The following is a 15,600-nucleotide window of genomic DNA, read 5'->3' as shown; positions in this document are numbered from 1 at the left end:
AGAGAGAGAGAGAGAGAGAGAGAGAGAGAGAGAGAGGGAGAGGGAGAGAGAGAGAGACACGGGGAGAGAGAGAGAGAGACGGAAGGGGTGGAGGGCTGGGACAGCAGTAAACATGTGGACAGATCTAAATGGACAATGACTTTGTAAAACAACAGTGATAGTTTATGGGGTTTGAAAATACTATAGAATGAAAATATGTGTTGGTAACAGCAATATAAGCTGGGAAGCGCTAAATGGTCCTGTCTTACCTGGGAAGGGGGTAAAGGTTTGAGAAACATTAAACACTGCTTAGTTAAGAATGCATGTTGTCATTTCCTAGGGAACTATGAACAGAACAGAAAAAAGAATAAAGAACTTTTAAACTAGAAAAAGACAAGAAATTGAATTAGAATTGTTTTTGTTATTATTATTCGCTTTGTTAATTTCTCATGGAACTAAAAGTTAAATTTTATGGGCGAGACAACTATTTTCCAGCTGTGTTTTAAAACCGTTATATTTTATATTAATAGTCTTGAAAATTATATCAATCTTAGCTATTAAATTGTAATGATAGTATTTTCAGAATTTTAATAGCTAATAATAAATAATTTGTATCATTAAAAAAAGAAATTGAATTAGGGAAACAATCCAAAATAAAGAATAAAATAAAATAAAATAGAAAAGACAAAAAGAGAGGCCTTAAGTATAAACATATCAGTAATTACATTAAATATAAATGGAATAAATGCAATAGCTGAAAGACAGTCAAACTAGATTAAGAAAAAAAACAATTATAAGCTGTTTACAAGTAACACCTTGGATACAGAAAGGATGAAAATAAAAAGACTGAAAAGGTTACGCCATGTAAATGCCAACCAAAAGTGCTAGAGTAGCTATATTAATATCAGGCAATAAAGACTTTAAGGCAAAAAGCATTTTTACAGATAAAGAGGGTCATTTTATAACAAGAGGGACACATCTCAACATCTATCGTACACACTTTTATCTAGTAACACTGCTTTAAAACATATAAAGAAAAAATTTATACACTAAAAGGAGAAACAGACAAATCTACAATCATAGGCTAGTATTTAAACATCTCTTTCTCTGTAAATGATAAACCAAAGTAGAGAAAAGAAAAAATAAATCAGTAAAAACAGAGAAGTTTTACAGACTTGACTTAGTGTGTGTGTGTGTGTGTGTGTGTGTGTGTGTGTGTGTGTGTATAAAATACCGCACCCCATGACTGGAGAGTAGATGTGCTTTGTAAGTACACAGTGGACATTTGCAAAAACTGCCCAATTCTGGGTCATAAAGCAAGTCCAACAAATTTCACAGGACATAGAACATCAAGTCCATGGTCTCTGATCATAATGCATTTACACTAAAAATCAAGCTCCAAAAGGTAACTAGAAAATTCCTATTTGTTTAGAAATTAAAATATGAATTTCTAAATAATCCATGAGTCAAAAAAGAAACCATAACAGAAATCAGCAAACACTTTAAATGAATGGCAACAAAAATAATACATTAACTGGGCTGGGACAATTATGTGCCCATGGGGAAAAATACAGAAATAGATCCCCACCTCACACCACACACAAAAACGAACAGACCTAAATGTAAAATGTAAAACTATAAAGTATTCAAAATGCAGGTTACCACCATGATCCGAGGGTAGGAAAATAATTCTTTAACAAGATACAGCCCCCCCAAAATTTAACGGTAATAGAAAAGTGATAAATTTGACTAAAAGTTAAGAACTTCTGTAAGTCGAAACTATGGAGAATGACAAAGTAAGTCACAGAATAAAAGGAAAAAAGTATTAGCAGCACGTGTAGCTGACGAAGAACTATCTAGAATGTATAAAGATACACAAATAAATCAGAGCGGTAACCCAATGAAAACACAGGCAAAATGTTTTATCTAGCACATTTTACATAAGTACGTGTACACACACACACACACACACACACACACACACACACACACACACACACGCGTGCGCGCATGCAGGCGCAATCCAAATCGCAAACAACCGTTTTAGAAGATGCTGGGCCTCATCAACCATGCAGGCAATAGTAAATGCGATCTGTCGTCTTCACCACAGTGGAAATGAGAGGGAGGACAGGAGTGGCACACAAGCGCCGAATCCTCGGTCACAACAAAGTAAATAGATAACATCACAATGTGATCTATCAAGAAGCAAAAGCAAAGCACATTGTTCAGACAGACAAGAGCAACTACTAGAAGAGCAAAGGAGGTGAACCGACAAGTGTGGAGGGTGGAGCCAGGGATCTCCGTCCCCCATTCAGCACCTTTTGGCATTAAAAGAAAGAAGGCCAATTCAGATGTAGGATTTTGATGACTAAAAAACATAGGAAAACACCCCCCCTAAGAACCAAGTGCATGAGCGGCAAAGAGCAAGGTCAGGGTAACAGGCAATATTTGGAAAGCGTGCCTGGGGGGGGGGGGGCGGCAGACATGGCATGGCAGGGGCACTGCTGTGCCTTTGCTTCGTCACCTGTATCATGTCCTGTCTGCTGTGACCACTACCAAGGCCGGGCTGCAGCTTATGGCTCACGTGGAAGGCCCGAGCTCTGGGGCTATGAGCATAACACGTCCCTGTTTCCCATCACCCACCTCCTCCCTTGCTGATATTTTAGGATGTTACCTCATACCTCATGCATATTTTATGTGCCTTTAAAATCTGGTAGCTTTAATAAATAAGACTCTAAAGAATGACTGAATAGATACAACACTAAACATGCAATATTTTACCTTTTCTTGGCAATGTAGAGGCGATTCTGGGAGCTTGCAATGCTTCATTATCATCATAAAAACCAGTTATCTCTACAGGGTATCTACGTCAATGTTTTCAACTTATAATTCTGAGTAATGTCTCCGCTACATGTAGACTTACTGTGGTTTCTCTGTCCCCTCCCAGTGATTGGTGAGCAGGCAGGGTGGCAGGTGGCAGGCGGCTAAGAGCCAGGCACACACACAGTTTAAACTCTGGGCCTGACCTTCAGGACAAGTCACTGAGCCCACCCACTTGCTCACCTAGGACACAGAGAGGAGGAGCCCGACAGCACCGCCCATGGCGTCGTCGGGCGCAGACATAGTCACGCGTGTAAACATAGCAAGGGCCCGCTAACTGTCCCGAGGGGAGCGGGTGCACGACGACAGGACCGCGAAGGCCTGGGCACACATCGCACACAGCTGAGGGGCTCTGGGGGCCTGTGCACTGGAAAAGCCAGACTGGTGGTAAAACCCGTTTTCACCAGGTCAGTGCAGGGACCAGAAAGTAAACCTGGGGGTGAATTTCCTCTGTCATAATGAATCACCCTTTTCATCAGGAGATTGGCACCAGCGCCTGAGCGTTTTCCTGCCGCTTTCCTGCGACGGAGAGCTTTCTTCTTTCCTTTCTCCTTTCCCTTTCTGACGGAAATCATTTCAGTTCTCAGGAGCCCAGCCTGAGTGCCCGCTGAGTGCCCGGTGACAATGCCGTGCAGCGAGCCCTCTGTCCCACCTGGAAGGACAGTCTGAGCTGTCTCTCTTTCCCTGACCGAACTGTATGCTCTGAAATAGATATTTTTTTTCCTGTTGCTAATCAGACATGACAAATGCTCTTTCACACAAATGAGCATTTTCCTGCCTACGTACTTTGAAACACATGATTTTCATCGGCTCCTTTTCTCTTCTTGACAGGAAGCACAGAGGGGAATGTGATTTTAAAATGCCCCTGCCCTGTCCTCCGTTGGGCTCCTGTGTCCCTAGGGCCACACCCTCAGTCCCTACAAGGGCCTTAAATGCCCCCCCACACACACACACAGTTAACACAAAATCCTGCAGCAGCCCGGGCAAGGGGCTGGCGGGCTTTAGCTCTCACCAGGGACGGTCCTGAAATTAACCCGTTTCTCTCTCAACCTAACCAGGCTCCATCCGCTCCCTGGTCCCTGCACTGGCCAGTTTCCTCCAGTCCAGCTACTTGGTGAAGCAAGTCCCTTGCAGAACACCCCCCAGACTAGGTAACATCAGAGAATACAGGTGAGTCGTTTCCGCCTAGGTAACGGCAAGAGTCAGAGCCCCCAGTTTCAGTCACAGACAGTCACGGGACAGGACCCATCGAAAACGAGAGTTCAGTGCCACTGAAATGTCTCTCCCTATGGCTGGGGTCTCAGTGCTCCTCATGTTCTATGTCACCAAATCACTGTTTAAATGGTTCTTCCAAAGGACCCTGTACTTAGAATCTTTATAGCAAACACATGTAAAATTCTTCACATTTACTCCAAAGAACACATACACAGTTTGGAAAGGTGACACTGGTGACATGCAGCACACAGGGGCCATGGACGAGCTGTCTCTGCCCCAGTTTTGAAGCCCTTTTCATCAGAATGCTGGTTTAGAATGTCCTGTTTACCTTGAACACATCAGCTCACTGATCGGCCAGCATATAACTCTGAGAAAGCGGCTGCGTTCTGAGGAAGAAGCAACAGGAAAGCATGCGAGCTGCATGTCACATGGACACGAGGAAGGGGACGTGGAGCACTGAGACCCCTGGTCGGGGACCAGTGCTCTGTGGTTCACATGCAAGGATACAGGGGTTTCTGTCATCGGGGCTGCAGCTGTCCAGGATCAAAGGAATGCCATCCATCTCACTGACCTAGAGAGAAAGCACAGGACAGATTTACACGCTGGAAACAGCCTGGGTAGCGTCAGAGATCACAGCTAATGCACTTCTTCTTCATTTCCTTCCTCACTGCTATGTGGCTGCTGGTGCAATTACCTGGAACACCTCCACCAAACCAGAGTTACCTAACAACAGACATGTAAGCAAGGAGTGATGCTTTCTCCTCCCCTTCCTCACAAATGTTCAGGCAGCTGGGTAGCCATATAAACAGGATAAAAGTAGCTCTCTTCCTAACATTGTTCACTGGGATAAACTCCAAATGGATCAGAGTTTACAGTTCACTAGTGCTAGAAAGTGAATTCTCTTTCTAAGCTAGGAGTAGGAAAAGATTTTCTAGGATTCAAAATCCAGAAGCCATAGGGAATGGGTTTTAAAATTTGACTAGATTTTTAAAAAAAGTCAAATGAAAACTGGAAAAAATAATCGTACAATATTACAGGCAAGGGGTTAATATTTTAATAATATAAAGAACATGCAAAATTTGAGAAAAGACCAACAATCCAATAGAAAAATGGATGAAATACATGGACAGAAATGGCACAGAAAAAAAGAAACGCGGGTGGCCCAGCGATATCAGACTATGCTCAGCGTCCACAATAAGAGGAAGGTAAGTTATTATCACACTGAGATGCCATTCCTCACCTGGCCGAATGGCAATACCTAGTCCAGACACTATTGATGTTTACTCTTTAGACCCAGTAATCCCATTTCTAGGACTGTAGATAAGCATACATCGTCACACGAAATTTTGTTTGCACAAGGTTATTCATTGTGGCACAATTTATATTTTTATAAGTTATATTGAGATGACAATTCACATGCCATAAAACTCACCTTTTTAAAGCATACAGTTCAGTGGATTTTAGCATATTCACAAAGTTGCAGATCACCACCACTGTCTAATTTATCACCCCAAGAAGAAACTCCACCCTTCCCCTCCAGTCCTGGCAACCACTAATGTACTGTCGGCCTCTGGATTTGCCTACTCTGGAGATTTCAGACAAACGGAATCATTCGATATGTGGCCTCTTGTGACTGGCCTCCTTCACCGAGCACAATGCTCTCAAGGCTCACCCACACTGTAGCACATATCAGTACTTCATTCCTTTTAATGGCTGAATGGTATTCCATTGTCTGGACAGACCCCATTTTAGTTAGCCATTCACTTAAGTGATGGACGTTGGAGTTGTTTCAACCTTCTGACTATTACATTTGTTTCACCTTTTGGCTATCATGATGTTGTTATCATTTATGTACACGTTTTTGAGGGGCATATATATTTCAGTATCTTGGCTGTATACCTAGGCAGGAGTGGAATCGCTTGCTTCTTAGGTAACTCTATTGGACATTTTGAGGCACTGCCAGGCTGTTTTCCCAAGTGGCTGCCCCATCTGACATTCTACTAACAGTGTGTGAGGGTTCTAATTGCTCCACATCCTGGTCAACACTTGTTATGGTCTGTCTCTTATTTTAGTCACCCTAGTAGGTGTGACGTGGTGTGTCATTGTGGTTTCGATTTGCATTCTGATGACTAATGATTTTGAGTGCAGCAAATTTATACCAACGAAGATCTTGCAAACAACTCAAAGATCCATCGACGCAAACCATGGCACAAGTACAAAAGCCTCCTCTCTAGCTGTGAAAACGAAGGCAGAAGATAGAGATGGACTGCTATGGAGGGGTCCAGGCTAGAACGGGAAGTGACAAATAAGGCCAAGTGCAGAACAGGCTTCCACGGGAACCTCTGGTGTAACGAGGGAGGAGAAACATATGGACTTTCTTATCTTTCTAAAAAGAAACAGTGAAGGGTTAAGTGAAAAACTACTAATGGTTATCCAGAGGGCAAAGAACAGGAATGGAGGTGAGACCTCTGAGAATGTACCTGGTGTCCAATTCTGACTTTGGAATCCTGTATATAGTTTATGTAATTTTTAAGAATTAAATTGATAAAGCTATAGAAACAGAAACAAATTAATCTGATGACATGTAAAACAAAAAAATCATTTCAGAGTTAAAACAGTATTTTGACTTCACATTTCTAGAGAGATGTATCTTAAACTCACAGAGAACCTCACAGAAACCTTAAAACCACATTCAGGCGTCTGAGTGTAATACGTTGGCACGGTTACTTTGCACGGGTTATTTACACCTTTTGTTTATAGCAAATGGGTAATTTATCACTAGGAACAAGATTTTACGCATTAAAAAGAAGTTAACTTTACATTTAAATTAGGGATATGAGCATGAATTCATGATATAATTTTCTCTTTCTAAAAAATATTCATTTCCTAGCTGTTTATGAAAAGGCCTGGAAACAAAAAGATAAGCCAGTATTAATGACCACTCCAGTACAAGATAAACTATTATAAACATCACTCCCACCAAAGAAACACACTCCCCAGTCGCCTGGTGCACAGACTGAGGTAGGATGGAGAATGAAGTTCTATTTAATAGACATCCAGCACGTATGTGATGATGACAGACATGTGAATGATTTCATTATCGGTGGCGTTTTACAGATGACAGAAGTGAGGCTCACACATTAAGTACCCTCCTGATGGTCACTGAACTAGTAAGTGCGAGTCAAAGCAAGGCCTGGCGACCACTGTCCGTCTATGAGGATGGACACTGAGGCAAGAGTCACGCTATATCTGTGGAATCTTATAATACAATTAGGGTTTGAATTTTGTCTTAAAAAATTTTTCTTTTTCTAGTAACTCATTTTATTATATTTTGTAAACATATTGGTTCAGGATGGTTTGGGGGTATTGGTCCAGATAACTGGCTGTTCCCCACAGAGAGTTCACGAAGCTCTGGCTGGAGGGTTTGACAAGGAAGGCATCTTGTGTTTAAGACAGAGAGTGGTTCTTAACTCTCAGCTGAGCGGCCCCACCTGAAATTGTACTCAAAGCTTCTCAAGCCACCCTCACATCCCCACTTCTCCAATGACCTGCCAGGCAGCTCCCAGCAGGATGGACAGGTGCCACCAACAATGTCCCAACGGGAGAGGGGAGCTCTGTGAGATGCACTCGAGGCAACACCCAGAAGAGGAGCAAGGGCAGAGAGGAAGGCGCAGTGGCCCTCACGGGCTCTGCGAGTGGGTGAGGAAGCCCGTCTGGTGATGCTCGTGCTGTTAACTGCAAGTTTCGCAGGCAGGGCCTGAATGCATGAGGAAGCGGAGGATGCCTTTCACAGGGCCAAGGACACGATTCTGCTTTGTATTAGGAAAACGGTACATTTACGTTCAAAGACCAGTTTTGTGGGTAAGAGAAATAAAAGGATTCAGGTTCTATTATTCAATGTAAGAGAAACACCTCATTTTCCTGGGGGAAAAAGAATTCTCAGATATGCTACCGTATTTGCCGGCGTATAAGACGATTTTTTGGCCCTGAAAAATATGCCTCCAAGTGGGGGGTCGTCTTATACGCCAGGTACACTTCAGATAGACTGCCCATAGTGCTTGCCCCGTGCCATAGTGGCCTCCCGATGCCCGCCCACTTCATTCCACATACCGTTCAGGCATCAGCAATGCTGCTGGGTGTATGCTCGGCTGTTATGCGATTTTGCTGTTATGCGATTTTACCACACTCGCAAAATCGCACACAGCCGACCATACACCCAGTATGATAGCGCAAAATCGCGAATCGCGATTTATGTATATGTTTGATTACATACAGCCTTGTGACAGTTTTCCTGCATGTCATAAGCATTTGAATATAAATATAAATGTTGAAATCAAATCTGATATTGTTTTACCTTTTATTTGGTGTGTGGAAGGTGTGCGGAAGAGGGGGTAGTCTTATACGGCGAGTATATAACAAACTCTGTATTTTGAGTGGAAATGTTAGGGGGTCGTCTTATACGCCGGCAAATACGGTAAATGGGTAAGACGTTCTTTGAAGGAAATGAAGTCACATGCTGAAAACTGTAATTTAAGCAGGCAGGAAGGTGCGTTAAAGAGTTCCTGAAAATGATGGTTACTCCAGAGTTGTGGCTGAATTAAGAGGATGCCTCCCTAGCTGAAAGTTTCTCATTCACACCAGTGCATTATGAAATGGTACAAAATAAATTTTTGCATAAACTCATTAAATGTTCATAACATACATGACCTACTCTAGACAAGGATGGCAGTGCCATTCTGACAAACAGGTAATTATACACCTAGGAATGCACCCAGGAATGGTCACAATGACGAGTACATGGATGCCACACCTTCGGGGGGGTCGGTGACAACACGGTTGTGTGATTACCAAGCTCAAGTTCACGGTTTCAGCTACATGTGTGGAGCTCACGTCTGGGGCAGGGGAGAACAATTAGGAAATTAACAAGTTTTCTTCTGTTCGCTCTTCATAAAACAAGGAAGTTGTTTGTTTTTCTACTGAACATGTTGGGAACTGATTCTAGACCCGTAATAAATGAGTCACGAGTTGTACCTCCTATCAAGGAGCCAAGCGCAGTCAATGCTTTCCCTGAGCTAACACATCTCAACAGGACAACCTGCCTGCCTTAAACAAACTAACATTTCGCCTCTGGAAACAAAATGTAAACAGTTGGTTTGCTGACTCTTCTCTCCCACCTTAGCCAATAATCTCAGAGAATGCACTCTGCAACACGCCCACCCCTAATAATATCTCCGCTCCTTTGCGAAAATGTTATTAGGTTAACAGAAAACAGCCTCATTATTCGCTGCTCTCCCACTGAATGGTAAATACTCAAACCCTGAAGACAGACAAGACCACATGACCAATGCAGGGCCAAATCTCCTTTTTAAAAATATAGTGAATTGAGCCTGGCATTTGGTAAATGTGCGTTCATAACACAGCAATTCAAAACAAATGCACAAATGAAAAGATCCCCAGTGTCCTCGTGCTGCAGTGAACAGTGAAGCATCCTTTCAGGGCGTACGGGCCAATCCAGGATCTCTTATGAAGTGCTGTTCAAATATTCTGCCCGTTTGATGAATTGGGCTGTTCTTTCTTAGAGTAGTGTGAGTTCTTCACATAATTTAGACATGAGTGAGTCCTGTCCCGTATACAGTATACGTATTGCAAGTACTTTCTCCTATTCTGGGCTTGCCTTTTCGTTTTCTTAATCGTGTGTTTCAAAGAGTATCATTTTTCAATTCAGATGAACGATTTATCGTTGCTTCACGATTAGTGCTTGTTGTGTCCTCAGAAATCATTACTCACGTTTTCTTCTTTCAGTTTTATAGTTCCAGGTTTTATATTTCCATTTTACATCAACTTTTGAGCTCGGTATAAGAAAAGGTCCTCTCTATCGCCCGTAAGGATATCTAATTGCTCCAGTACCACGTGCTGACAAGACCAGCCTTTCCTCCTTCAGTCTGTTTCTGACTGTTCTGTTCTACTGACACAGACATACCTTTATTTACGCCACTGCCACGCGTCGTCAGTCTTGTAGTGAATCATGAAAGAAGTATAATCCTCCAACTTTGTTTTGTTTGTTTTTTAAATTGTTTTGGCTATTGTATTAGCTTGCTAGAGCTGCTGTAACGAAGTACCAGAAACTGAGTGGCTCAAATGACAGTTTATTCTCTCCCAGTTCTGGGGCTAGAAGTCTGCGATCAAGGCATTGGCATAATTGGTTCCTCCTGAGAGTTGTGAATGAGAGTGCGTTCCATGAACGTCTGGTGGTTTGCCAACAGTCTCTTGGTTCCTTGGCTTGTAGATCTCTGCCGTCACCTTCAAATGACATTCTTCTTGTATATGTGACTGTGTCCAAATGGCCCGTTTTTATAAGGACACCAGTCATATTGGATTAGGGGCCCACCCTACCCCTGTACAGCCTCATCTTAACTAATACATCTCCCACAACCGTATTTCTAAATAAGGTCACATTCTAAGGTACTGGGGGTTAGCACTTCAACATATGAATTTTAGGGTCACACAATTCCCATAACAGCTATTCTAAGTCTGTCATGTTTCCATAAAAACTTTAAAACCACCCTGTCGATTTTTACAAAAAAGTCCTGCTAAATTTTTGACTGGTGTAGCATTCACTCCATAGATCACTTGGGGAAAGCATTATCTTTAACAACAGTGAGCTGTCCATTAAATGAATATGGTAGATCTCTCTTGTTTAACTTCTCTCATTGATGGTTTTTGGAGTACAGGTCTTGCGTTGATTTGGCTAAATTTATCCCTAAATATATCATGTCTTATGATGCTACTGTAGGTAGTATTTAATGTTTTGCTAATTATTCTTTACTAGTTTTAGGTAATATAAATTGTGTATGTGTATATATACCAACACAAATTTATCTAAATTGTGTGTCCTCATCCACCTTGTTCACCGGATCTGGCACCGTGCGGCTTCTGGCTCTTCCCCAAAGTCAAAATGACCATGAAAAGTAAATATTTTTAATCCATTCAAAACATCGAGGCAGCCACGACAGTGCAACTAAAGACACTCGCGAAAGAGGACTTCCAGAACTGCCTCAGAAAAGTGGCAAGAACGATGGGTGTGTTTGAAGCGAGGGGGAGGATTTTATGGGTGGTTAATAGCAATGTGTCTTTTACTGTAATACATTTTTTAATGTAAACATTCATATTTTTTGACCACTGTGTGTGTGTATACTGTGACCATTCAAAATTCACTCTTCATGACTTTCTTGTAAACTCCTTAATACACGTATCTTCTCACGTGTGGACGAGACCGTTTCCTGCTTCCTTGCAGTTACGTGTGCTTCTTATTTCTTTCCTGACTCAGTGGGTTGCTCGGGACCTTCAGCAGAGCGGGAACTAGAATGGCGAGGGGAAATCGATCAGCCTCTCACCATCAAGTATAAAATTAGCTGCTGGATTTTAAAAAAATAGATGCCTTTTATTAAGTTTAGGAAGTTCCTTCGTACTCTTAGTATGCTGCAAATTTTTATTATGACTGAGTGTTGAATTTTGTCAAATGCTTTTCCTCTATATAATGAGATAATCATATTAATACCTCTTTTCCACTTTTATATGGGGAAATGTTGCATTTAGGTCCTTGAGTAATGAATAATGTCATTTGATTCAACATAGTTTTGTTATAATGTTGATGAGGGGAAAAAACAAACAATTCCCAGCCAGGGCCACTATCTGTGAGTTTTCTCTGGGTGCTCTGGCTTCCTCCACATCCCAAAGAGGTGCACATTAGATTAACCGCGTCTAAACTGTCCCCGTGCGTGTGTGAGTGTGCCCTGCAACGGACGGTATCCTGGCCAGGTGGGCTCCTGCCTTATGTCCTAGCCACCTGGGTCCCTGAACTGAAATAAGCGCGATCGAAAAGAATTCTCTTACTTGTTTTTATTAATCTTCCTTAAATGTATGTGTAGCTCACATTTATTTCAATGTTTAATATGAGATGTGCTTTGGGTCTTTATTTAGAAGTTGGGTGATGTTTTGTGACCAGAAATATGCCGTAGGGACTTGTTTCTTATTTTCATCAATTAGCCTAGGGTAAAACTGGTTTCATTACATTACAAAGTCGCATTTTCCAAGAACCTATCAATGATGTAAAGTGTGTACGTACTATACACTATTTCATGTACAATGTAAGAATCTTACAACTCTATATTCTACTTGACATCTGGGCAGCTGCTCTCATACATTTTATTTCTACATACATTATAAACCCCAAAATGTTATTATGATTGCTTCAAAGAGCCAATTATATTTTAAATAAATTAAGAAGTGAAGCTAAAGGTATTTCACTTTGACCCGCATATGTAACTTTCCTAGTGCTTTAGATTTTTTTCGTACAGAATCTCCATCCGGTATTTTCTCCTTCGTCTCACATAGCACCCTTCGACATTTCTTATAGCACAGCTCTGTTGACATCAAAGTCTCTTAATTTTTGTTTTTCTGGAAATGTCTTTATTTTGCCCTCATCACTTTTGAGGGATATTTTGGTTGGACAGTTCTAGATGAACAGTGTTTGCCTAGCATTTTAAAGATGTCATTTCACTGATTCCTGTTTTGCACTTTGCTAAAAAAAGCCTGCTATCACTTTTCTCTTTGTTCTTCTCCATTGACAGGCAAAAGTCAGTGAATTGGAGAGGAACAACATGATAGAAAAGATTAACCAAAACCAAAAGCTGGTTCTCTGTAAACATTAATAGAATGGAAAAATTCTGTAAAGACCAATGAAGGAAAAAAAAGGAACATCAATTTAAAAAGAATAGAGTAAAAAGAAAACATAGATAAAATAAAATATAAACTTTATGACAAAATTGGAAATCTAGATGGAATAGATATTTCTGAGAAAAGTAAAAAATTGACACAATGAATAAAATGCTTGAATAAAACAATAATTTAAAGATATATGACCAAGACTCACTGACAAAAATAGTCAAAGACCCAAAGAGCTCTCCAAGTGGGCACCACCAAATTTTAAATAAACAGATCATCTATCACGTATATACGTTGTTCCAAAACAATGGGAAAAGAAGACGTTTCCCAACTCATTTTATGAGGCTACTGTGACTTGGTTCCAAAACCAGGATAAGAAAGACCAGCAAGAAAATTACAGGCCTATTTAATTTACAAACACAGACACCCCTGGCCCATGAAAAAAAAAAATTCTAGAAATATTAGATTAACGAAATTAAACATGCTACAAAATTTCATCATGATCTTAATGCAGATCAGAAAATCCACAATGAAATTATCTCATTAATGTACTAATAATTATCTCTATCACAGAAAAAGCATCTGATGTTTAGTGCCTATTTATGATTTTAACTCTCAGAAAACTGGAGAACCTTTTTAACTGAAAAAAGGCTATGTGCCAGAAACCTAGTAAATATCGTACCTAAGAGAAGATTCAGAGAGCTCCCAGGACCAGAGAAGACACAAGGACCCTGTTTTCTCACTCGGATGCAGAACAATGGACGAAACACACTGCAGTCTGAAAGGTCTTTGTTTGCAGCACTGTCTCTGGAAATCCAAGAGGAGTTAGTGGTGTGAAAAGTTCTCACTATTAGAACAGAAGCTGCAGAAAATTGACAGCAAAAGAAAGCACTCAGGCTGATTTAGATGAAGGAAGAGTATTTTTTTTTTTTTTTTTTTAGGAGAAGCTGATGTCTTGGAGCACAGAGTACCCAGATATAAAACAGGAAATATTATCTAGAAGGTCAGGAGAAAACGGTCTAACGGGAAATGAAAATTGCACCTAGTCCTAAGTGAGTTTCAGGAAAGGGGTCAACACTTTAGTTGTTCCTAGAACAGAAACTGTGGCTGGGGCCCTGCAAACCCAGGAGAGGAGACCCACGAAAGGAGAGCGGGACCCCAGAGATGAACGAGAGGCTGCTCCCAACTGCCGCAGGTGGACTGGAGTCCTGGGGAAGCAGGAACCAGGACTTCCTGTAAGACAGACGCCCCAGGCTGTCCGCTATGGCCTGCCATCTTGCAACAGGTACGAACGCTCGTTTCCGGGACATGTTTTTGCCTGAGGTAGCTATTAAAAGACGGGGGGCTGGCTTGTTCTCTAGCTGTGGTGCGGAGTGGGGCAGCGCTCTGATAAACCTGTGCCCTGTTAACCTCTTTTGATTTTAAGAAGGGAGGCCTATCAGAGATTTGGTGTTGGGATGTGTGAAACCTCAGGACACCCGACACAGGCTGCCGCTGATACAAGAATCCTGACCCCACGCAGGCGCCGAGCCCCTCCCGTCAGGACCAAGCAGAGGAAGAACCAGGAGCGTACATTTTGCACTTCAATTTCTTTGAATTTCAGCTCACACAGGCAGAGAATCTGACTTCAATGTCTTTGAATTTTAATTTAAAATGAAATGTAATCTTTGGATGTTGATCTCTCCCTGGGAATTTAATAATGAGATAGAATTTAATATTCAAATATTGAGCATCTCTTGTGGGCATTTCATTATCACAGTGAATTTAGGCCTTTCACTGGAGTCTGTTAATATGGAATGAATTTTCTGTCTCGAGGTCAAAGTGGTTTGGGGGTTAATTTGATTCATGTATTCGTCTGACCCACTTAAGGGTCTTCTGGGGCCGGCCTCCTAGAGGTGGGGGCAGGGCAGGCCTGCTGAGCCCAGCTTCTCCCCACAGCAGGGGCACACCTCAGCAGAGCCCAGCAACAGACAGAACGCTGAGCGCAGGAGACACGCTCCTCTCAGGGCTGTGCGGAGAGCCGGATTAACCCAATATCCCCTGGCTTCCTGGGTCCTTCACGGGCCCCTCCCAGGGTAGCGACAATCAGATTAGTGGGTCTGGCTGTATCAAGTCCATGATAGATGTGGCAGCTATTCATTTGTTTGGCTGACTCTTTCATTAGACTCAGGTTTTCAACTGCAGAAGCACATTTCCCTCATTCCCGCATCCCGTGTCTTGGCCTGAGATGTCAATAACTATTTGCTCCTTCACGTATGTGAAGCAGCTCTTACGACTGGTCCCAGCAGAGTGGGTAAACAAGGTCCCTGCTCATGAAACTTGGTGGTGGGGTGGAGAGAAGGGGGGGGGCGGCATGTTAGAGTGCATGAGTGAGAAGTAAATAAAACACACACACACACACACACACACACACACACACACACTCACATCAGGGAAAACAGGATGATCACCTAGAGGGTGATGGGAGGCTCTACTTTAGACAGGGTGGTGAAGTAAGACTTTCTATAATATGGTGACACTGAACTGACACGGGAGCGTGAAAATGGAGCAGATACAAGATCGAGAGGGAGCCAAAATCCTTTAAGGTAGAGGGAACCGGAAGTGCGAAGGCTCACAGGTGAAAGAGTTGCCTTAGGGCAGGGGTCGGCAAACTGCAGCTCGGAGCTGCATGAGGCTCTTGGGGTACGTTCTGCCTCCAAAGTCTGCCGACCCCTGGAAGAGCCAGTCCTGTCCCTCACAACAATTTAAAAATTATTCAAGAGCCATAAATATATTTTTACATAATCACCATTATGTGAATAA

The 15,600-nt window shown here is 42.1% G+C and overlaps 1 protein-coding gene across 1 annotated transcript in view; it reads right to left on the bottom strand.

Moving 5' to 3' along the window:
* The window catches only part of ATXN10 (ataxin 10), a 157,590-nt gene that overhangs the window by 26,393 nt on the left and 115,597 nt on the right, over positions 1-15,600 (bottom strand). Inside the window, exon 10 of the mRNA XM_019651700.1 lies at positions 4,582-4,645. Coding sequence (XP_019507245.1) covers positions 4,582-4,645 — 64 coding nt within the window. The remainder of the gene's footprint in view (positions 1-4,581; positions 4,646-15,600) is intronic.

This window comes from Hipposideros armiger, unplaced genomic scaffold, assembly GCF_001890085.2.
Source record: "Hipposideros armiger isolate ML-2016 unplaced genomic scaffold, ASM189008v1 scaffold_164, whole genome shotgun sequence".
NCBI lineage: Eukaryota > Metazoa > Chordata > Mammalia > Chiroptera > Hipposideridae > Hipposideros > Hipposideros armiger.
Note: the sequence above shows the minus strand (reverse complement) of the source record. Positions and strands in the feature narration are given on the sequence as shown.